At 29.2% G+C, this 27,039-nt stretch overlaps 1 protein-coding gene across 1 annotated transcript; it reads left to right on the top strand.

Annotated features, from left to right (window-relative positions):
* Nucleotides 1–821: 821 nt before the first annotated feature.
* Nucleotides 822–27,039, top strand: MS3_00008390 (uncharacterized protein). Its single transcript, XM_051216740.1, has 4 exons — nt 822–1,333; nt 19,993–20,217; nt 24,035–24,176; nt 26,355–27,039. Exons 1-4 carry the CDS (start codon nt 991–993, stop codon nt 26,839–26,841), a joined length of 1,197 nt encoding a protein of 398 aa, XP_051073834.1. The 5' UTR covers nt 822–990; the 3' UTR covers nt 26,842–27,039.

The following is a 27,039-nucleotide window of genomic DNA, read 5'->3' as shown; positions in this document are numbered from 1 at the left end:
AAACCAATTCAATGCCGATAAGGGAAACAAAGAACTTCCTAGTCAGTAAAACATGCCGTTATGTAATAGTAGTCAGTAGATCATAGTCTTCCTGTTTACATTGTTTGTCATGGTACAATATTAAGGACAGTGTCTGTAAAAAATACAATTTGTATGCATTTTTTCATACACTCATATATATCTATCAGATTAATGCTATATATTTTTTTACCAAATGCCCTAATCATTGGACCGAAGTAAGTTACTTCATCCAAGTGTTGAAAATAACAATTGACCTTAACCCTTTTCATTTATTTTGTTAGTCTGCTGTAATCAAAACCTTGTTGTTTTTATGGTCTTTTGGGATGGTCATTTATATGGGGTCAAGAGAAGGTCAGGTATTTCGCCCACTACTTCTATTGAAATTAACCAATCATACTGTTGCATAGAGGAAGTTAATCGGATTACATACGTGCAAAATTGTACAAACATTAGCATCATTTCTATCAATGTCTAGGCCTGAGCACCAAATGGATGTTTAGTGTGTGCATATTTATATAACCAAAAGCATTTTGTTTGCATATTACCGGATCTTGTGCATTGCTTCATATATACATACATACATACATACATACATTTGTAGATTGGGACAACAGTACATTGGAATGGTGTAGAGTCGATAGGCCACCAGTATATAAGACCTGGATACGGTTATCAGACAATAGAAAAAAAAAGAATTTTTCTTTTAACTACCCTGAAATTAAAAATATAACTCAGTAGTTTTTCCTCCTGAAAATACTATTTAAATACATGACTACATGTCCACTTGTTAAAACTTATTTATTATATGCACATAACAGGCAGCAAAAACTTATTATAGAATTCCTACTATACAAAAATAATTACTAGACATTAGAAATCCAGTTCATTCATTACAATATTTTCAATATTTTTTGTTGTTGCTATCTTGTGAATTATAAATACTCATTTTCATATATAAACAAAAAAAAAATGATTCGATCAGTTCAAAACCGATTAAATATTCAATTTAATTCGAAGTTTTTCCACTGGGTCATATTATTTTTATTTTATATTACAATCAATCAAATCTCATTAGTTATTTCAAATGGATGCCTTCAACCTAATGGAATGTCTATATGTTGTGCCGGTCGAGAGAAGAAATGTTTTGTTTACAAATCAACTGGACAATCTTCAATATCTAGATATTATCCATGGAAGAAATATCGTAGTGTAGCTGGTCATTCAAGTCCACGTGATCGTTGTTATTGTGATGAAAGTTGTGTCATTACTGGAGATTGTTGTCATGATTATCATTTCACATGTCAAAAAACAAGTAAGTCTATATGTTAATGATAATCATTTTTCTTTAGTTTCATGCATATCAATTTAAAGTTGCAAATAATTTGTAGGACTTAAAATTACATCAAGTGTTCATATGAAATTCATTATTTTGATATGATTGCTGCTAATTTCTGTATAACACAAGTAATGTTTTTAAAAAAGTATAATAAACATGAAACAATTGTAATGTTCTTATTTATTTCTTCTTCTACAACCTACTGAATTCAACTAAGTTGGTTTCAGTTGAATTCATTAAGGACATAGCTGAATTATGACATAGATATTTATTGCAACGGTTTATGGTACTATCCAACTACTCAAATACAAGTAGATTAGAATCTACACATTGAAGAACAAAAGTCAAATGTCTCAATCGATAAATCACCCTTCACCAAGTTAATTGTAGTTTAAATAGTTTATACACATTTAGTTATATTTACTAAAAGGTTTCAAATCCAATTACTTGACTGATTCATTCCAATCTAAACAGATATGGGGATTTTGTTGCATCATATCAACGCTATATTAATGAATTAAAGCAGTTAACTAATTAATCTGCTAGTAATAGTATATGATTAATAGTTAATAGAAAAATACATTGATTGCGATTTGACATCTTAATAGTGCTGTCTGTAGATTTTTCTCATTTAAAGCTATCTACCAGATGATCCGAATTAAAAAATAGCTTATTTACAAATTTCCTACTTCAAGACTCACTAATTCATTAGTCGTTGTAACATGGTTATACTATAGTCTTAATGTTCTATACAATCGTTGTAGGCAATTGAAGTGACTGAATCTTTGAGCTTTAAAAACTCAGTCAATTTCAAATAGTAGGTCAGTTTAGGGATAAACAACTATTTCATAATAGATTTTACTATTGAATAAGAACATAGTTCCATTGTGATAGTGGTAAGTTTTTTACTGCTCAACTTTTCCACTGTTTATATGTAAACATGTTATATACATATTTGATTTTATAATACACAAATAATATTTATTTTCGTAAATCCCCTTACGTTTTATAAGATGAACAGAACATTCAAAAAGGATACAATACACACTAATTTCCCATAAATACCAATCTTAAATGTCAATTTCTTATTTTTGTTTTAAATAAATAGTTTATTTTCTTGTTAAATATATCATACAATGACGTAGAATGCTATTGATAAGATTTGATTCTAAATTTTAACAATAAGAATGATCTTTGATTTGATTTAGTTCATATTTTTCAATTAAATAATATTACTTTGAAATCATGAGAAGCCATGCCTATTAGAGTTCAACCATGTTGGATGAGAGATGGCCTCTCAACATTGTGGAGTGGTTGAAGTTAGACATTAATAAAGTTCGATGCCAGCTCAGTGGTTTAAAAGTTAAACGTTCGCGCGTGAAACCAAAGATGTTGGGTTTAAATCCCACGTGCGGGATTGTGGATGGGCATTACTGAAGAGTTCTATATTAGGAAAAAAAGGCCGGTAATTACCTCCCGGTTTCCAATGTTGGTCTGATATTGATCAGTTCATGGTTTCAGTGAAATAAAACAATCTTCACAACCTCAAACTGTAAATAATATTAGACAATGAAATGATATCGTAATAATAAAATGAACGAATGAGTGACGTAAATTGTTGAAGTCATAGTTATGATGAATGTCAACTTCGATTTTGATTCATCGTACAGCTTTATTACTTACTCATCTCTCCTCTACCTGTTGGTATTTTACTGGTGGTTTTGAAAGGAGTAATTGATTTTTTCCTTCGAATTTTAGTTTGATAAAGTAGAATTATATCTTAAATGGATTCGTTACTGTGATGTTTTGTGGAAAAAGCAGGCTTAATATATGATTTAGTTTCATTTAGCCTATTGTATAAACATATAGAAATAAATGTGCATGGGGATTTATGGAGATTGTGGCCTCTTAACGGTTGGATTTACTAGTCGATATAAGCTAGACCATCACTGAAAACTTAGAAGCACTGGATGGCCATTTCGTGCTAGCATGGGGCTCCTCATCAGTACGCATCCACGATTCCGCACACGGGATATCGTTTATGATGAAAAAGTTCCTAATTCTGGATTAGTATTACAGAGCTTAAGCCAAATGCATACAGCATTTATCTGAATTGGTTTTCTCTAGTATTCCGAAACATTTAAAGCTAATTAAATCCTGAAATGGATTTGAACAGTTTAATAATTCATGGTTTATGGTAAGAAATTATTGTAAAGATTGTTAGCATTCAATGAACAGCGAATAAACAAAGACTTAACGAAACTTAATACCTTTATCATAATCCTAAATGTCATAAATTCGTGAAATTGTTTTGCTTCTTGAGGGGGCATATGCTATTGGATGTTCAAACAATGATGTAAGCATACATAGTTCTATAACTAACTTATTTTTATTTCACTATTCCATTTTTGCGTATATATGAATTTTATGATATATTTCCACCTAAGTAAAAAATTTAAATGTAATCATTAGCAAAATATTGGTCACATTTGTGAAAGAATTCCACAAGACCGTAGTTTAAACCAGATTATTTACTGTATGTTAATTACTCTCCTGTGACTTAATTAGAAGTCATTGTACATGAGACAGTTTGGCTTGTTAGGATATTCAGTAGTGCAGCCAGTTCATTCATCAAAATATCTCTTATTTTTTCTCATTAACCGAAAATTCCCCTCTAGGTTCAATCATAATCTTCATGTAAACCCTAAAGTAACTTAACTGAACTATGCAAAAAATGGATTGTGAAAATTAATTCCAGAGCAATCATTTGGGTCGGAGATAATTAATTTGGAAAAAACCCTAAAAAACGTAATCTTAAATAAGGAGAAATTATAATTACCTTTTGGTGATTGCACAAGCAAGTGACTATCAGGATTCGGTAGCTAAGTGGATAACGTGATGGGCTTGAATCCTGGAGTGAACATCAACTCTGAGATGCAGGTACATCCATCTGACGAGTCTCAAATGGGACAAAACACGTGTCCTGGATTTCACTACTAGCCACTGTCCATTTTTGCTGAATATAATTACCTCTTATCGTGATTCTACTTGTTTAATAAAAACCAGGCACTATGTGAGGCTTGCTTTTTTGAGATTTTGTTTGTTTACTTACAGACCAAATATTTTTAATTTAGAAAAAAAGCATCTGAAACTTTTAAAACTAGATGCATATCTACACATGAATGGTAAACATCATCTATAAAGTGGAAATTAAGAATTTTATAAATATCGACCTTTATCAATTAATATAAACAAATACATCCTTTCTTGTCTGCACTTTTTAAGATATTTCTTATAATAGTCCATTAAATGTTACTAATTCTTTTTTATTAAAGGAAGGGATTGTGTTAGAAGTTATTGAAGAGTGTAACACAAAAGAAAGGTAAACCAATCTAAAATTAACAGGAGTTGACACTTAAAAATAAGATTCTTTTCGAAAACAGTTAAAGAGAATACTGTATGATGATTATTTATAGGTGATAAAATAATTACCGATATGATTCCCAGTGCTGAGAGACTGGTATATTTGCATGTACAAACAACTTGGTTTGAATGATTTGTTTCTATCTTTAGTGGCTGGATAAAGTAGCTTAACAACCAACTTATCGTTCTACTTGGAACTTTTCAATCAGACATCTGTACTCTCAAAATAACTAATGGTTGTCATGTAATTCGAAACTATGTTATTCAATTTCACAGAGATATTCCCATTAGATTGACCTTCTACAGAGGTAATTTATTTACACAAACTTGCAACTTAGTAATAACCAATAATATTGTGTATGACACTTAGTGACAGTCAAAATCTTTCAGTCAACTTAAAATGTAGTAGCTAGGTTATATGATTACATTGTAGTGTCATTTTTTTTATGTAAATTGGTTGGAGATATATGGGAGGAAGCCATACGTACAGGTTTCATGTCATTTGACATTTGTTAATAAGAAACCTTTATTACAAACTATTTAACGACATCCGACAAACATAAATCTTTCATCTGGCTGGTATTCGTCTATGTTAAAAAAATTGATCAAAATGATCATAAGAATTCGATCGTGTAGATATTTATATCAACAGATCATTAAAAAAACCCATATTATAAGCTTGTAGTCATAAAGGTTTTTAATGAATCTTATCTAAGATTCTTCAATGATTATTACACTCAAGAAATTGTGTCTTAATATTGATTAAGCTAACAGTTCCTCCAACAAAAAAAACACACTTACATTATGAGAAATGAACCAATGTTCACATATATATTGATTATTTAAACAGATCACTTCTATTCTACTTTTAATAAAATCTATCATAATCGAAATTTTGATCAATCTTCATATTATGAATCAATAGTTTTAATTTAAACAAACATCTCTTCTAATATCTAAGCTACTTATAGATTATAATGTTTATTTGTTGTCATAGTTACATAATTTTAAATAATTTCCTTTTAATTTTATTGGGTAAATTAATCAAAATGAAATTTGAACAGATTGATAATTAAATAATAAAGAACTATTTATTATTATTTTTTATAGTTTAAAATAAATAGAGACGATCTTTTAAATGGAAGCAAATCTATGTTTATTTAAAGAGAAAGAGAGAGAGAGAAAAAAAGAGATTAAGGAAATATGTGTATCATTAGATCTCATTTGTTGGAGTTAAGTAGTTTTTGTATATGCATATGCATTCTTTTGTTTGTGAAAAAACAAAAACAAAACAAACACAAGAAATATTGAATTCATCCTAGAAATAGGATTTCTATAATTCATAAGCTTTATAATATAACCATATGGGTCTATCAATTGAATAAATGTTAGTATTATTCATACAGCTAATTCATTTTATATATAAATGTACATTTTGCATAATCGGTAGTGATATACATTGAATTAACTTACACCTGCTTAACAACATCATACCTATTAACCTTATTTATTTATATTAAAAACCTATAAAAAAAAAAACAAACAAACAAAAATTGGTTAAATGGTGTTAACATATGATTATAATGTCTCAATTATTTATGTTTCTAACTAATTATATAAATTATTGATTGATTAATTAAAATGTCTTTAAAATAGTTTCAGTTCAATTGTGTAAAGAATAAAACTTAAATAAATAGATTACAAATTAAAAAAAAGAATGATTTTATCTATTTTAATATAAGTGTCTGATTATTATAATAAGTTTTTTCTAAGATAAATGTAACTAGCAACAAATAGTTGAATAGGTTAAAATACCAACTTCATCATTATATTGGTGTCATTACCAAGGTTTGACTTTATAATCTCGGATAAATTGAACATTAAGTAGATTGTTATAGTTAAATTATTATATTTGTAATATCCCAATGAGTAAAAAAATTAGGATTTCTGACGTTTCGTCATTTAGTGTAAGCTACTTCTTCGTAGAATAAATAACTAAATTCTGTGTTGTTTCGTTGTACTATTTAAAATTGGATTAATTTTGATCTGATTGTTTATTCTTTGAAGAAATGGCTTACACTAAATGACGAAACGTCAGAAATCCTAATTTTTCCACTTATTGGGATGTCCCAAATATTATTTATTTATTCATCATTTTATTTTAAAATATTTTCTCATTCCATTAACCATTTTATTTATGGTAACAAACTATTCATTGATAATACTATATTTTCAATATATTATTTGTTCAATACATGAATACCATGTTTAATTTAACAGTAATCTTTTGATTATAAATGAATATCGTATAAATGGAGTCCTTTAAATCCAATAAACATTCAATACTACATTTTTGTTTGTTTATATTTGATATCAGTTTTTGAATGTACTGGTAAATTATGTCAATGATATTTAAACAAAAAAATTCAAAAATTTTACTATGATTTTTGTACGTTAATTTTAATTAAACAAATTTGTTCTAAGAATATGACTAACAATAAATAATGAAGTATGATTAGGAAATCTTTGTGTATCTATGCATTTCAATGGAAAGTTTCATTCAAAATATCATGTACATCTGTTGTAGAAATTATGTAGTAAAGAAACAAAAATACTTCTAGTATAGGGGTTGTGGAGATTATTAAGTTTTTGATTGAGATCTCCACAACCCCTATACTGATAATTACCATGTGCTCACTAGTGACTAGCTTCGTGAGTGAATTCTCGGGGTTCTAGTGAGAAGCCGTGACCAGTGGAGCTAATCTATGTCGGGTAGAGACAGGTATCTACCTCAGTACAATGGAAGATGGTCGTGCGATCTCTTGGATTGGTTGAAGTTAGACACTAACACCACTGGATGCCGGCCCAGTGGTTCAGTAGGTTAAGCGTTTGCGCGCGAGACCGAAGGCCCTGGGTTCGAATTCCGCGAGCGTGATCGTGGATGCGCACTGCTGTGGAGTCCCACAATAGGACGAAACGGCCATCCAGTGCTTCCACGTTTCCAAAATTGGTGGTCTAACATCAATCGGTTCATGATCTCAATCAAAAATACTTCTGTTTGTTTTCCTAAACCTTTTTTTTCATTCATAATTTTGATGGGAAAAGTAATAAAAGATTCGAAAAAGAATAATGTAATGACTAGAAAAAAGTAATTTAAATTAACGTCATCCAAATAATTAACATTCTAAGAGCATTTAATCTATTCCTATTCCTATTCATACAAGTACGTAAGTTTCTTTTTTTTATTTTTATTACATGCTTACTGAATTAATCTTAATGAGTGAATGTGTGTATAGAATGTTTTTGTTGATCTCTATAATTCATTGATTAAGAATGAAAACTACTCGATTAATTTTTTCACTTTATTGAATGTTTTTTCGTCAGATAACAACGAAAAAACCAAATCTTATGTAAAACAAAGTTATAATTGTTTGGGATAAAAAAGATAGTGGCGTTTTAACACTAGATGACAATTTCAAACCTTATTCCATCTATTACAGTTTGGGCAAACAGGTATTATCACTAGTCTTTATGTATGAAATATGATTTGAAAATGAATATGTGAATCTAGTTAATAAATTGTGTCACTGTTTTAGATCTAATCTCATTGATTTTCTATTGTTTTTGAGATTATCATACTAATTTTTATCGGCAAAATATCTATAGGCTATTTAAAGCAGATATATTACCATGAAAAACAATGATTTTAAAATAAATCTAACAAATATTTTTGGTTAAAGTTAAACAGTAACACCGTTGGTTGCTGGCCGACTCAGTAGTCTAGTGGTTAAGCCCTCGAGCGCGAGACTGATAGCTTCTAGGTTTGAATCTCACGGGTGGCGGGGTCGTGAATGCGAACTGCTGAGGGGTCGTATATTAGGACGAAACAGCTGTCCAGTGTTTCCAGGTTTTCCATTGTCATCTAGCTTTAATTGATCCAAGATTTCAACGACTAAATTATTTTTCTCGATTTTTCTTTCTTCTGAATTTTATTGGAAATGGATTTAGGTAGTTAAAAATTGATTTCAATTTATGTAATATTTGATAAATTGATTTAATAAAACAATTTTATTTATTATATTACATTCTAATCTCTTCTTTATATTAATTACTGGTAGAAACTGGATATTATTCGTTTGAGAATTAAATCAAATGAAATAATATCATATATAATTATAGTTTATTTGCTTATTTTCTATGAATAGAGCATTTTTATAACAATGTTCTAGAGTACTTTTATAAGATTCAATGTAAATAAGATTTTTCTACTCATATTTCATTAGATTACTCATCGACAATAAAGATAACTTAGTCATATCTTTGATTATCCAATCATGAAAACGTTTTATTTTTTTAATAAAAAAGAAACATAGATATGATTATGTCTCAATTTTGCTATTATTGTGTTTTAACAAATGTTGTAACGCCCTTATCATTAGATTGATTGGTTGTCTTTGTGTAGAACGATACCCATAAAAAGAAACTCATTGACTTTTTCAAATGTATAGTATCTAAGTTATCAATTAAGCTTTGTAACGTCTTATTATTACTAATCCTAGAAAGCGTTGCTTATTTTTAAGTATTAAGTAATTTGTCACTTATATCCTTTTGATATGGCAACTTTCGATAGGAATTATTTATGGCAAACTTAAATGAAGTAATTAAACATTGTTCATCAACTCTCACTATCTACATGTAGTTGTTAATTTGATCTATTGTTTTGTTAATGCTGAGGAGTTTCATACTAAGATAAAACGGTCATTAAATGCTTTTAGACTTTTAATGGTGGTCTAACATCTATCGATTCATGATTCCAACTAAAAAATATATATATGATATTATTTTTATGATATAAACCTACTCAGTTAATTTATTTGATATGTAACAGAAAACTGTTTTCGCACGAATTAAATTATAGTCTATTTTGATTAGTTACGTAACTGTTACAAAATTATATATATAGTTGAGTCTAATATATTTTATTTATTTATTATTTGATACAAATGTATCATGGTACAACTGTGAACCATTAAATGTATTGACCATGGAAACGAAAAGATAACATTTAAGACAAATAAATAGAGAAAGGAGAGTACAATAAATAAGAATAGGTAGAAATGAATAGCATATAATAGGACAGATAATTCAGATAAAAATGAATTTAAAATGGATTCCTTTCAGTCAAGGGAGATTAATTTTTGTGAAGAACATTAAAAGAAATTATAGTTGATTTTCACTGTTTTATGCGCCATATTTGATAAAATTTCAAGTAACTGAATTGCTCAATCTTTTTCTGTTTCTAACGGAACATCAAAAGGAGTGATTGTTAATAATCTTGCAAAAGTACTTTATATTTTGAAGGTAGACAGACAAGGTCATAATCATTGGGACATATAACAAATAGATTCTTTGAATGAAACTTTGGTAACCATTTTTATCAATTATTTTAACAAAGTTCGTTCTAAACAATTTAGTCTTACTATTTCCAAATTGAAAAAGTAAACTGGCTTTAAAAAAGAATTCTCATACATTATCATTATTGCGAGATGTGAAATAATAAGCTATTATAATATCAAGTGTTTGATTAGAATAAATATTACTCATTGTATGTTGCTTGTTAAAAATAAAATGTGGTTCATTTGATTGTACACTTTGAACTTTAGATTTTTGTTTGTAATAGGTTTATTTGAAGTTAGTTCTACTTCGCTGAAATATGACAACTGTAGAATAGCTTAAAATGAAATCTTGAACCATTGGATTTCAACTGAATGTTTATACTCACAGCTAAATCTAAACTTCTCGGCCTTATTCATTTGATAGGATTGTGATTAAGGATAGATAAGATATTCCGAACTAAATATCCACTCAATTTAACATTTGAAGAGTCTAACAGAAATCATGATAATTGCTTTATTCAGCATTGTGTTCAGTGCAATTTTGAGTTTTCAGGATGAAAGTAGTATAAAGCTTTCTCACTGAAAATGACTACAGACTTGAGTACACCCAATGAATGTTTGTCGCAAGTTTTAACTCACTCAAATATAATGGAAATATCATATAGCATTAGAGCATTCTTGATTGTACTAAACCCGGGATCGCCAATGCTTTCATCCATTCAGTCTTGCATATATTTCAAAAAATAAGGCAAACTTATTCCTAACTAGTAATATCAATTAATTCTAAGTAACTAATGAAGATTTATGGTAGCTTTAAATAGTTCATTTATTGAAAAATTCCCTTTCTCATTTCTTTTCTGTTATTTCTATTGTTTTTATCAGTATGGAGTTGTGGAGTCCATTATTATTGGCTTATTTCTTTTATATTTTTACATTTAAAAGTAATATAAAACATGAAGAAATGGGAAGATTTATCCTTTCGTTTACATTTAAAGAAATAAGGCAACTAAACAATGCATTATATTTTTATGGCTTAATATGAACAATATATTACATCTATTTATAGGGAGAAAAAAATGAAGCAAGAATTAACTACTATAGTGACTAAGTTTCTCTTTCTATAAGACGTAAATGAAAGATTTTATACAGTTTTGTTCATCTTTTACTATTTATTGTTATGTATGAATAAGTATATAACTTCGTGTGTGTGTCGAGTGTGTGTGTGTGTGAGTTAGGGAGGAAGTAAATACGACTAGACTTAATAAGATCTCAGTTTATTTCTTTTTAACTTTATTTTAATCTATTCACTAATGTTCTTTCCATCTTTTTATTTGTGTGCGTGTGTGTGTGCATGTGTATTTAGCCTTTATTTTCTGAAATATTTTAACATTAATTTGAAATGAATGAATGAAATTACATCGTCATGATATAGTCACATAGAGTGAATGTTGTTGTTTCGTATCTAACGGTAGATTGTTTTTAGAAAATTATTAATTCTAATTACTTTCTATTGACATTATAAAAGATGAATGGAAAATTAGCATAATTTTTCTAATTTTTAAATCACTAGTGAAAAAAATTTCTTACTCATGAAATAATGACCTCTTAATGTGTTAGTAAACCTTGAATATTGAAGTGACAATAACATATATAAAATTTTCACTGGTTGAAATCATAAGTCAATTGAAGCTAGACCACCATGGAGCAGTGCTGAGGAGTCCCATACTATGACGAAACGGCCGTCCAGTGCTTCCAGGTTTTCCATGGTGGTCTAGCTTCAATTGACTCATGATTTCAACCAGTGAAACTTCTACAAATCTCCACAAAACTCATTCTGGTATGTAAAATTTGTTCAAAATAGAAAGTTCAGAGTCTTCAAGATGTTTGAATAGGTATTGTAAATGAGTTAGCTATTATAAAAATGTAAATAATAGTTCAACGATTTTGTTATAGAGGAAAAATGTTAATAGTGCAATAGTTATAGCTTTGTAGTTAAATCACTTTCTGTCAAGGATTGAGTCACAGATTCAGATGTCATTCTTTTCAGACACCCATACTTAGTCAGTTCAATCGCTCCCCAATTCACTATATTCGCTCTAGCAAAATAGCAGATTATAACATGAAATAACTGTCTCATATTTCTCATGACAATTATAGAGAAATATCATCCCATAATTCTTCAGTTTCTATTTCAATAAAGTAATTCAGTTAGAAAATTCTTCTAATGTTCTATTTACAATCGAAGTCAGATGATCTCATGATTTTAAAGGAAACTGATGGAGTTGTCTAATACGAAATCTCATATAATATTTTTAATAAAGCACTTGTTTTGTTGAATGGTGATATTATAAAGGATTAAGATAATGAAACAGTTATAATTACTAAATGCTTTTCACATTTAAATACGTCTATATATGTAACTAACTCAAATTGTAATTGGGAAAGGACAAATAGTACATTTTAAACATTAAATGATAATAGTAATCACTTGCTGTATGTACGAAAATTTAAGATATCATAGAATCAAACGATCATAACTAACAGTTATAACTAATTTACAGTAATGAAACTACTCCAATCTTTAAATGTAATTATATGTCATAAAGGATTGGAAAAATCTCTTTTGTAGGTCACTCACACTCTATTAAGTTCTTGCACATTATATAATTATACTTAATAATAAAAAAGAACATAACTGTTGTAAATTCATTTGGTTTTGTTTGCTTGTATCTTCCCATTGTTGTTTAGGACTGCAATTGATAAGTCTCTTGTTGGTATATGTGCATCCTGCGTGGATTGCCTCGATATTGTCTTAAATCACAAGCTTTGAAGCAAACGATACTGGGTTCGAGTCCTAGAGTGAACATCAACTCTCGGATGCAGGTACACCCAGCTGACGAGTTCCAAATAGAATGAAACGCGCGTCCTGAATTCCACTGCTAGCCATTATCCATCTCTGCTTATTAACTGTTGCATTTAATATCGTATACAATATTCATATATTTATATCTATTTTTAATTACGTTAACGATACAGTTTGTTTAGGGCATGAGAATTACGTTTAACTGAATAATAAAATTGACAGCTTATTAAGTGTCTACACTTTCAACGTTCAACAAATATATTGAAATCTTTTTATTAAGTTGAAAGAGAATTCTTTAAAATGTAAAAATTTATCCAGAAAAGGCGTAGTAAAATATAAAAAACTTAAAACGATAGACATTTCATCAAAGACGAAACGGCCATCCAGGTTTTACGTGGTGATCTAGCTTCAATTAACTCATGAATTCAACTATAAAATTTCATCGAGTAATTTGATTTCAATGAATTTTTAGAAAATTTCATTAAATTGTTGTGATTTGTAGTAAACTCATTGAACTAGTTCATTATTTCAAAAGGTTTTTGTGGATATTATAGTAACTTCAATAGTTGAGACCATGAGTCAATTGAAGCTAGATAACAATGGAAAACATGGAAACACTGAACGGCCAGCTCGTCTTATTGTAGGATTCCTTCGCAGTACGCGTCCACGATCCCAACTCGCGAGATTCAAACACACGATCTATCAGTGTCGCGCACGAGTGCTTAACCACTAGACCACTGGGCCGATCAGCAACCCGTGGTGTTAATGTCTAACTTGAAACAATCCACGAAATTGCGCGACACATCCATCATTATGTTCAGTGGTTTACTATCTCACAACAGACCTGATTGAATTTATAGGTCCTGGGTTCGAATCTCGCGAGGTGGGATCATGGACTCGCACAGCGGAGGAGTCCCACAATAGAACGAAATGGCCGTCCAGTGTCTCCAGGTTTTCCATTGTGGTCTAGTTTATTATTTCTCTGCTTACTATAACTTAGGCATTTAATCTATTATGTAAAATTATATGTGAGTCTGATTGTGTGTATATCTGTACATCAATATTTATCTATTCTCCTATCGGTTGTAACACACAAACAATCAATAATTTATCCATAATCGATCAACACACATAAATATATATATGGATTTTTATCACTTTCTCTCTCTCACACACACACTCATTGGTTTCACTGTATGCTTGCTATCTGCACACTTGCGAATTTTATTGATTATTCAACAATAAACTATCTTTATAACTGGTGTCTAGACATTTGAATAGTTTCGAGTACATTCATAATTGAACAAGAATAGGATGGAACTAGAAAAGAAAGCCCAGGACAGCGTTGGAGAATGCTGGTCGACAACCTATGCTCCATTGGGAGTAAGTAATTAAGTAAGTAAGTAAATTCATAATTCGACTAGGAGATTTAGCCTGCATTAAATATTTAGTTAACGGGATATACTATTTATTGGAAACAGATATAGAGGAAATTAACCTCTACAAACTAATTGTAAAAATGAAAGTGTTATAAACGATATATAGATCTATTTGAATTCTTTGTAAATAACAATTCTGATTGTTACTTTAATAGTTGGATAGATTATTGTACAGAAGATTCATTCCACTCTTTTCTTTGCTTACTTAGTGTTTTTTTTCAGTAGCCATAATCATTATTATTTTATTTGTAGTTTTAAGTCATTTTATGAAATTTTAAAGTAAAATTCAAACCGATTTTACATAGAATAAGAAGTAAGGTAATAACATGAAGTTGAATTATAGTTTCTTGGAACTGCTGTCATTATACTCAAAAAGGAATAAGTTTTACCTTGATAATATTTGATGAATATTTTAATTTTAAGTGGTTTGTGAAAGTTGTTACGAGATCCTAGATCTCGATTTCATGTTAGTTGACGCTTATTAGCATGGTATACATGTAATGTTGAGAAAGCTGATAATCCCTGAAGGATCCAAACTCATTTCAAGTTCTTCGATGTGAAACAAATTTAAATATTTTCTGCTCTAAGTTTCAACAATTTAAATTTCATTGTTTTTACATAGATTTATATTTTATAGAGTTTTTCATTCACTAATTTTTATGGAATTTATTTATCATAAGTAATAAGATAAGGAATGTTTACATTTCTCAGCTTTCACTTTCATTGAAACATTGACGAAATAATTTATAACTTCAGTTTTTATGTAACATAATCGTCTTTTCCTGTTCTTCATTTTCTACAATATTTTATTTTCTTCCTTATCAACAACACTCGTTTAGTCTAATGACCATTTTTTTTCCTGATCAGTCAGGAGAGTATCAAATAGTCCATGATCACTGTCACAATATCTTAAAAATATATTTATCAAATAGCAACTTAGTAATTGGAAATTGACTGTAACAATAAAGACTTTTCTTTTCTCTTTGCATTGTTCCTGGTTTCTTGTCTTTAACGTTAAATTATCAAATTTATGAGATATATAGGATGGTAAATGTCTCGTTGATTATTGTAGTTGGTTAGAAATGAAAAGCAAAGTCATTCATTATCATGATAGAAAAAAAGTTTTTATATCTCCGTTAGTAACAATAAAGTAATACATACAAATAACTGGTAAATATAATTTTAAACTTCCTGTAATGTAATAGGTTTTTGTAAGTTATAAAACAGATAATCAACAAATTAAACAGGGTAATACAAGATAAGTATCGAGTTATGTAAAAGATTAAAAAGTATATTTAAATTAAATCAGCTGATATTTCATAACCCTTTATCATTGACCTTATTGTAAGTCATTCATGTATAAATCTCGTCATTGTATAAATGAAAACGGGAAAACAAAATAAATAGAAGACGACAGATGGAACACACCTGTAATTTAAATACAACTATGCTATACATTTGAATAATCTGATGTTATCATAGAATGAGAATAACGTAGTGATTACATTTTTGTTGTTGTTGTTGCTATCATTGAATTATGTATACGTTCAATATACAATGGTACAAATGCATAGTAGCACAGATATAATCTTTTATATTTATTCATTATAGTTAAATATAAAGACACGTGTTTAAATTTAGGTCTGAGTGTAAAAAAAAATTACTGTATTTCTTCCATGTCAGTATATAGATACCATTATCACTTCTATGTATGGGGCAATTTTGATCAGATAATATGTTATGGGTAAAAGCAACAAATTTAGATAAAATATTATTTTAGGACATTTTATTTCTTATTTATGGATGTAATCGATATCTTCTAGACATTATTGATATTGTAATTTCAGAAACTATGTAATGAAGTGGTTAACTTTTTCTTCTTCTTCAAACATTCCTAGTGAATACTTAGAATTGAAGTGTACTAAGAAAAGTTAATAACTATAGTGAAATGAAAAAAAATATGACTATTTTGTTAAATAGAAATATTGTCCCTATTATAAGTCACTTTGAATCTATTCTACTTCATTTTAGTTAGTTGCAAATTAATGATTAAATATAATAATGAGGAAAATGAGTACATTATGATTTCATTATGACCAAGTGACTAAAGTAGTTTTTTTGTGGTTATAATATGTTTATAAAATAATTAATTAATGTAAAGTATTTACATTATACTGTCAAAATAATGAAGAACTAGATAATAACTTCCAGTTTATTTATGCAAACTTTGAAATGTAATATTAATTTCAACAGTTGAGATCATGAGTCAATTGAAGCTAGACCACCATGGAAAACCTGGAAACACTGAACGGTCGTTTCGTTCTATTGTGAGACTCCTCAGCAGTGTGCATCCACGATCTCGCCTTGCGGGATTCGAGCCCAGGACCTATCAGTCTGGCGCATGAACGCTTAACCGCTAAACTACTAAGCCGGCATCCAACGGTGTTAATATCTAATTTCAGCTAATCCACGAAATTGAGCGACACATCCACCATTGTCATCTCAACTGTTGAAATTACTGCAATCTCCACAAAACCCCTTCTGATACTAATATTAATTATCATATGTTTTATACGTAATATTTAACAGGTTTTAAATAGCGTAAATGTTATGAGAAATAGTCTAGTATCCCATTATAAAGCATAGATGATATAGTGGGGAAGTGAATGTCAATTCATTTAAATAGAAAGTGTTTTGTAAGTGTTAAACAATGATTTCATTTGGGTTTGTTTATTCAAAACATTTTATTCAATCAACTAATTAATGATCCACAAAATAGTAGAAAATCTTTATAGTATACCCAAATAAATCAAGATGTGATTAAAAAGATTACTGACATTAGGGTGCTTGGTACTTGTGTGGTTTGAGCCACAGAATCTAGCCGTAATATTCAGATTGTAGCGTTAAAGCCTATACGATGTCTAGCGGGATTGACCTATACTGCTCGGGTTATAAAATTTCAGCCTGAGAGGTTTCTGGATCTTCTGTTAAACGGGATTGAACTGTACTGTTTGGGTTGTCACATGAGAGTCTGCATGGTGTCTGGTTCTCCTGAAAACCAATGTAAAATTACTCTGGCCCACAAGGGTATATTTTATGACCATGAAGATCACCGCCACATAAAACCATTTCGTGTACCTTTGAGAGACTTTGTACATAGATATTTTAAGGGTTGTGTGAAACTGCTCTATAATCTAGCAACAATTGTAATCCCATAAAATATATTGACGGATTCTGTCGTTGATGTTAAATTATTAGGGAGTTAAAGAATAAATATGGTGTAATGTTAAATATCATTAATTAATCGATTACAACCTTGTTCAGTCGATTTAAACTTCATGTTGTGTCCTAAATCGAATGATACTACCCATTACTATGAAGCACTATAGGTGTAGAGGGTTAGGAGTTTACAACTCAGTGGCTGAAAAATCAGTGATTTAAACTGCCAAGTTTTAATTCTGAGCTACATACTTTATAGATAATGTCAAACGTTCGAGTTGTATCTAAAATGTTTGATCATCCCCATTATCTTAAATAGTTTAAAAAAGTTATAAACAAAATTACTCGTTTGTTTGCATTAGTTATTCGCACCTTTTACCGAATCTACTATACAGTCATAACAAAATCTCACTATAGTATTATTATTGTTACTATCGATTTTCTCACACTGAAAACAATACAAATTATCAATGATTATGTTGCCCATTTTGTGCAAATTAGTAAAGAATAATTATGCTTCCATATTTCAAGCATCCAAACAAAAGTTTGTTTTTATCAACAAATTATTCCTAACAACTTAGATATACGTTTCTGACAATAAAATTCATTTCTAATTCCATTTACTGCGACTGGTAAATGTATGATCCAATCGATATATATATATATATATATATATATATATATATAATGAGGGTACTTTGTACCATCTAATGTTTTAATAGAATAAAATATTGATATCAAATGGAATATTTGTTTATGTCTTTTGTTAAAATGCAAGCTAATCAGCAGTTTCGTTTAAACGTTCTAACTATACCATAATAAATATATACATTTTGAAATGATTTAAATCGTATATCTGTTAAATAATCAATTATGATTTAGTTTATACTACTAAATAGTAATATAGTAGTTTTAAAATGTACAGTATAACGGACAACTTGTACTTATAACACATTCAATAATTATTACTCGTTTTTTGCGAAAAATTAGTCAGAGTTCAAAAACTGAATGAGATACCATTAGGTTTATCTTAAATTATCGATAATATTTTTCCATAGTGATATCGAGTGTTCCCATTGTAAACATTTTAAATAAGATTACGGTTTGAAAATCTATATAAATATTCATTTGACAAACATAATATTGTTCTTTAATGATATTTTCCCATATTCATATATTGAAGCTAATATTTCTCGTCAGGGATTTATGTACACATGGAATGGAATACACTATGAGCTGTCAGAATATTATTTTGACATATAAAATATATGAGAAGGGTTTTTGTGAATATTATAGTAATTCCAATAGTTATGATCGTGAGTCAACTGAAGCTAGTGACTGGCTTCAAGAGGTATTTCATGGAGTTCAAGTAAGAAGCAGTCACTAGTGGAGTTCAACCAGGTCTTTTGTGAGATAGTAAACCACTGAACATAATGATGGATGTGTCGCGCAATTTCGTGGATTGTTTCAAGTTAGACATTAACACCACGGGTTGCTGATCGGCCCAGTGGTCTAGTGGTTAAGCACTCGCGTGCGACACTGATAGATCGTGTGTTTGAATCTCGCGAGTTGGGATCGTGGACGCGTACTGTGAAGGAATCCTACAATAAGACGAGCTGGCCGTTCAGTGTTTCCATGTTTTCCATTGTCATCTAGCTTCAATTGACTCATGGTCGCAACCACTGAAATATATATTATAATAAATTGCAATTTAACTGTAATGGGCCTGATTATCTTTCTTCATGGTGATTAAAAGTACCAAAAACTAAGAATTATTTTAAATTAAAGATGAATTTTTAAATATTCTTGTTTACAATAATTTTGTTTCATATTCTGTAGTCGTTGTTAAAAATACTTAAATTGTAATTAACAGTCTGCTTATTTTTAAGTTGCTTTCTACAACAATTTGTCCATAAAGACCAGTAAAGATAAAAAAATTTGATTACCGTACACACTTCATTTGGTTTCAAGTTTTATTTCGCAAAGTATTTAAACAAAGTCTACCGAATTGGTATTTCTATCGTTGTATACACTTTTCAGGGAGTTCAGTCGTCCCATTAGTTATGCTTAAATTATCCTCTAGGGATGTTTTGTATTGTTCAATAAAGAAACTGTCAAAAACGTTTAAAAATTTGCTATTTAGAACTACATTATTACAATTTAGTGGAATATAACTATTCCGCTTTTATATTCTGATATTAATGAATTTAATTCTCAACTCTAGTTACATCTGACATAATTAAATTTGATATCTTTAATACCTAAGACATCACCTTGTATTTTATTTGATTACAGAAGTGGATTGTACAGTCAGTGAATGGGGACCTTGGACAAGTTGTGAATATACATGTGGTCAAAGTGTTAGTACACGTTACAGACAAATTCAAATTAAACCAAGTAACAATGGTAAGCCATGTCCAGAGTTGAATGAAACAAGACCATGTATTGGACATAATTGTGCATCGAAAAGATTTGGAAGATCTGGAACGCTGATGGTACCTTATGTTTATGATATAAAAGGTAGATTAACACTTTGATGTATATATATATAAATTCGATATAAATTCCCTATATCCAAATAAGTAATTTCTTTGATAATAACAGTAGGATATTTACTTCTACTAATGTAAGGTAATTTTTATGTGTAATCGGTTAACTCGATCCAAGTAAACAAAATGATAAACCGTCAATTGCTTAGTTACTTTCTTTTTAATCAAACAAAATTAATTCAATACCTACTTTTCATTGTCTTTCACATGACAATTTATTGATATGGTAAAAGTGAAACACTCCTCTTCTTAAAAGCTAATAAAAAAATTAGAAACCTGGTATATACACAAGGTCAAACAATGACTCATATCAAACTACCGAAATACCTTATTTATCATTTTTGACCTTTATTCAATAATACAAAATGATTCGTTTATATATTACCAGAAATAGAAAACTATTCACCAAAAAAACAGGTTTTATTTACACATTTCCAAGCTAAATACGAAGAAATAAAATTGTAATAATAATAATAATAACAACAAAAAGAAGAGGGAAGTAAAAAGAACAAATAAAGTTAATTTGCAGGAAGAATGCTGGTATGCTTAGTTTAGTTTTCATTTAATTCAGAATCATCAGCATGTGCATTTGTTTTGACTATTTCTTTATAGTTTTACACTGATTTACCTACTCTACTCATGAGTAGATTTATTATTTGTCATTTGATAAACTGACCATGTGTACAAACAGATTTTATATTCAAGAAAATTTCCTATATATTTATACATAACAACCCTATCACATAAATAAGCACACACACAGGCTTACATATCATTTCAAACTGTTAATAATTAGACTGATGAATAATTCATTATTGAACAATAATACCTTGAAATCCAACATTAGTTTTTCACAGATATATAAATATAATGAACAATTAACAATGCATTTCTTTTTTACAATCTCATAATACATACTGATCAGCTGGATTTTCAATTAATTTGTTGTTGTATGAATCAGCGAACGGCATTAATAGAAACTAGAAACATTAAGTAAAATGGTGATAATGAGGTAAAAGAAAATTAAGGAGGCGATTTTTTAGTGTTGTCAACATGTACACTGGGCTTTATATTTTTTTTTATTTTGCTAATGCTAGACAATAAAAATTCAAAGTAGCAATAAAAAAAGGAATTGAAAATTATCAAGAAGCAATTTAGGGAAAAAAACACAGTGATAAGTAAACAAGTCAAGGTCAAGTATGTTTATATGTTTTATCAGTTGTCATGATGGTTGAAAAATTTCGTTTCGCTTTATTCAATTAGATTTTAATTATCATTTACTCTTAAATTGTTATCTGAAGTTCCAATCGACTATTTAAAACTAAAACTACGTCTGTTAAGGGTTAGATTTTAATTAATAGTATCTGTGATTCATACATTAACCAATAGTGAATAAGAGAGATATAAAGTATCTATTTAGATTCTTGTAACACGAGCTTTTATAAGACTTTATGAGGAGAAGAAATCATTATATTCCTTTTGGATTAGTATACATTACTTTATAGAAGAAAAAAAGGGGAAAGGTAATTTAAGGAAACACTATTGAAAGTACTATAACAAACTATTCAGTATATTTTAAAACCTGTTGTACTAACTATACATATAGCAACGAAATAACATGATTGACACTTATTAAAGAGTTTTTGAAGACTTTGATTATTGAAAGAAACACTGTTAAAACTAATAATGAATGCAGTGAATACAAGTTAATAACGAACACAATATAAAACATTTCTCCATGTTACTCATTTCAGAGATTATTTTGATAACACTAATAATGGTTTGTATTTTCTGCAACTTAAAGTTTTATTAAGCATCTAGTTTTCGTCAAGGCTGCTTTGTTTGTTTTATTCAATCACAGAAAGAAAATAAAATGAATCGAAACTTTTCCGCTAGATTTATATGGATGTCAACTAGTAACTAGAGAGATACATTATTTTGACCGTTTTTCTTTATTACTTAGTAGCGTAAGATTATGGACTGCTGAAATCTGAGGAATGATGAATATATATTTTATCTCTAGACCTTCTTAACAATGAGGAGTGTTAGTTGATCACTTGTCATTGATTTATACCACTTCCATAGTCAATATCAAATGGTTATTTTAAAGAAACCTTCAAATGTGTCCAATCATTTAACAATAACCTGATATTAGGAATTACTGTCATTATTATAACACAGTAGCAGACAATAGTTTTCGGTAGATCTGTAAATTTATATATATATATATATATATATATATATATATATACCATTTGACAGATATCAGTTAGGTAATTACAGATAGTCTGTTGTCTAACTGCCAGGCTGAAAACAATTTATACTTATCGTGTTAATTTTATGTACTACCGATAAAGACAAAAATAGTATACTAACTGCGGTCTTTATTATTTTTATTTGATTGAAGTCAAGTAACAATGTGATCTGAAACATTAAAATTTACAGTTAGAAAATTGTCCAACCAACTCATAAACTCAAAAATAGCAGTTACTATGTCATCATATTAGAGTAACGATGCCAACTATTAGGTAAGAATGACGAAAAAATGAACAATTTTCATTTATACGAACAAGTTAAAAAAAAACTAACTTTTTGTCTAAGTTTAAATGGTTAAAGTATTTTTAAATACACAAAAATGCAACATCTCAATGTACTGGTGGATGTCTGTTTAATGTTCATATCATTGAAGACTAGAAATCATGAAACGAATCATCAGAAAGTTTACACAATTTACACAATGATCTAGGTTATGTAAGAAGGTTTGATTTGATATGTGAATACATAAAACTGGTGTTTTATTGTTTATTGATTTTTGTCATAATTCTTTGGCAATAAAGTATTCATCCATTTAAAAAAATTGAGAGTTTTTTCAATAATTCAAAAGAGAAACACTTAGAAACAGTTATGAACAGTTATTTTTTATTCTTATATGTGTAGTAATCAGTATCGAAATTAACATTGGAATTTCAATGAGTAACTGGAATGTCTGATTGAGATCTAATAGTTTATGAACTTGTAGTTATTATCATACACTGTGATCAGTTGGAAAATTATCGAAAATCAACGAGTTATAGATAGATGTTTTAGTTCAGGTTTAGAATCAGGACTAGACTAACATGCCATTCATCACTTATTATGTGTAAGTGTTTTAATCCGCAACATGTCAGTTGTGGACCGAATAAATTAGTGATAACGCTTAAGACTGCAAAACTAAGTGGTGTGAATTTAAATCACAAACAAAACATCAGTTCCCTAGAGATTACAGGTAAGTCTTACCGAATTGTACGAAATTTGCATCCAGAGTCCCCTATTGACTAGCCTTAACTACATGACATCGCAATACCGTGTACGCATTGTCGAACTATTTTGACCGGGAGCCTCACCGAGACTTCACTCATTGAATTCGACTGGCAATATTTGACAGGGATGTCTGATAACTCAGTAAAAGTTTCAACCTAGAACTTTTAGCTCTTATATCTAAAGTTGTTATATTACGTTACAGTGTAGATACCTACTTGGTAACCATGTAACTGAATTGCGAACAATCGCCTTAAAACAATTAGCGTCTTAACCATGAGTATGCACCAACATTTTTGAAGCATAAGTTTATTCCACTTGAAAATCACTCTAAATCCATCTTTTACCTAATTTTTGTGAAACAAATCAGTATTTTATATAAATCAAAGATTGTGGTCAATAAATTACGTTGAAATTGATATACATTAATACGTTATATTAATGGATGACATTTGATTTTTAGTTTTCTCTACACCTTTTCTTTATAACAGCTGAAGTGGCACATTTACTACCCGTACGTGGAGATGTATTGGATTTAACTAGACGTTATGATATGCGTTTTGATGTTCGACGTAAACTCTATCTTGGTAGATTAATAAAAATGAATAAGACTGAACAGCCAGAACCTGATCCGTAAGTAATAATATGACATTCTTTAGATTTTAAATGTTCTCTTCTTGTAACACACTGATCTTCCATTGAAATAGCAGTTTACATTGCTAGAGAATTTGTTTTAGTGCTTTTAGACATCAATGCAAAAATGTTTAGTGCTCAAAAAATATAATAATTCAACAAATGGTTATCACGACTCCTCAAGTTACCAAATACTAATTGAAATCTCTTGGTTATTGCATTTGATTCGACGAGTATTTATGTTGCTCTAATAGTATTTTATTTAATAATCATAAGTAAAGAAGATAATAGAGTACATTCTATTATACTCACTTTTCGGTACTCCTCAGAATGTTTAAATGAGTACTTATTACTCAACAATGATTAAAATTATTCTAGAGTCGGGCAAAAATACTTTCATAACTCTTTTCAAAAGTTTTTTTCACAGACTATATGTAGTCTTTCTGTTGGCCAGTTTGATAGCCACTTTAGGGTTTCATAAACTATGTTTCAATTAGAGCTCCTAATATTCTCAATGTGTCAAGATGTTCAAACAATGAAATAAACGGTAGAATATCTTTAAAAAGTTGGTTGATGTGAATCAGTGATCACTTACATATCTGTAGATTAGATCTAAAGTTAAATAATAATGCAAAAATAAATAATACAATCTGACTTTTCAAAGCTGAACTAGATGGAACGAGTTCAAACCTAGGACATATTAATCGAAAATCGAATCCTCAAATGAGTGTCGTCAGTTTATATATATCATATATACAGTAAAATGTCTGAACAAAAATAAATAGCACATCTGTATTATGAAATACCACTAATCCAATGATAATATGTAGGTAGAGGGATCCCCTTGACTTTTTCTTTTTACTTAATCATTTGATCAGTAATTAAATAGTTTCACTAATTTAGGTGTTCCAGTAGGTCACTCTATTTGACATGAAATTCTTTTGACTTTGAAACACACATGTAATGTCTAACTACTAATAATCTGTCCATAATAATAATTGCCATGACTGATTTATTTAAACATTTTAATGAAGAGCATTCTATTATTAAACTTCAATGACAACAAGATAATTAATATTTGGTTATGTAAGGGGCGAAATGTCAACAATTAGACAGGTCATAATCATAAATTACTAATCGAAGAAAATAACGTCAATGATATTCAAAGATATCAGGATAAGATATGTTGATGGGTGATGATAATAAGTAATGAAACATTCTTATTTTATTTTAAGAATAATCATTATATCAGTTTATAGACAGATAATTTCTATGACTAATACATAGATAGTGAATAATTGATAATTTATAAATAAGTATTTTGAAGGTTATAAAACAGAATACAAGAATGATATGATGCCATTATTCCCATTATTATTGTTTGTTAACATTCAGGTATATTAAAATAAACTAGTTAACATTGAACAGTTATTTCGATATCCACTGAAACTTTGTGATGGTATGGTTATTACTTTTATATCACAGGATTCAAGATCATCAATTTTTAAGGGATGCGCTTTTTATTACTTAAAACACAGAATTTAACTTCAGTTTGAACAGTGTTATCAGTTTATTTGCATTTGACCATATGTTACAATTAAAAATATCGTATAAAGAACGATATACTTTAGATTTCATAGGCATATTATGTATCACACGTCAATTAGAATACTTTTGATAAGACTACCGTATCACGCCTAGTTTAACATCCAGTACTATAAAAGCTTCACTAACAATGTAATTCCGTAAGTCCACTGATGTTTACTAAAACAATAGAGTTTTAATGTTCTACCCGAATCCGATTTTTCTGAAAACGTTGACCATTGAAATTACATGGATTTAATGTACCATTATTACTGGAGAGTTGTAGAAAATATGTTTATTTATGAAAGGTATATGCAAAACACAATAAAAATATGTAATGATACTAATCTCATAGTTCCTAGGTAAGATATATACCCTATTTAAAAGTATAGGTGATTACACAATGAGTTCAGTAATAATTTGACTATATAAATAATTTATCATTACGATACTTCTAAACAGAAGCGTTATACAGATATTTTTATTGTAACAGTTGTTCTGTGGAATTTAAATTAATGAACTTAAATATCAGCTCAAAATGAATATTGTTTTGATGTTTTCATTTAATGACAATCATTTTCTTATAATTTTCAGATATTGTGCAGTATATGAGATTACGTATTCAAATCAGGCTTGTCAATCACAAAATTTGTTATGGCAATTTTCACAGTCACGCGATCTGTATCCTTCTTATTATTATCCTAATCGTTATAAACGACACAATGATTATAATGGTCAATCGATCACTTTTAGCCGTAAATCATTTCTCCACAAAAGACAATACAGTACAGTTGGAAATACTGGTCTGAACAAAAATTGGGAAGACAATTATTCGAATTCTGAATCGTGGATTACTCATTCAGCGTTACTTACACCAGGTCAACAAATCTGTGTGACATGTTATCCAACATATATGAGGGAAGATTTGGGTTACAGATGCACTGGATCTGGATTACCAAATGTTGAGACTAGATGGCGTGCACTACGTACTTCTGATTGTCAAGGTAGATTCCGTATGGTTAGTATACCGCAAAGATCATGTACATGTGGTCGAGGTGTTGCATCATTTGTATTTGTTTAATCATCAATACATAAATCTATGCGAAATTGTCCACGTATTTATTAATTTATCTTTCCAATACAAACTTGAATACACCATTTATACGTACAAAATAACAAACACATACACACATAAGTTTTCATCACTTTTTTTGGCCGATCTATCTTCAGAAAGAAAGTAGTAATTATGGTTATAAATTTCCAACTACATATATTACTT

This window comes from Schistosoma haematobium, chromosome 1 (genome assembly GCF_000699445.3).
Source record: "Schistosoma haematobium chromosome 1, whole genome shotgun sequence".
In the NCBI taxonomy this organism is placed as follows: domain Eukaryota; kingdom Metazoa; phylum Platyhelminthes; class Trematoda; order Strigeidida; family Schistosomatidae; genus Schistosoma; species Schistosoma haematobium.
Note: the sequence above shows the minus strand (reverse complement) of the source record. Positions and strands in the feature narration are given on the sequence as shown.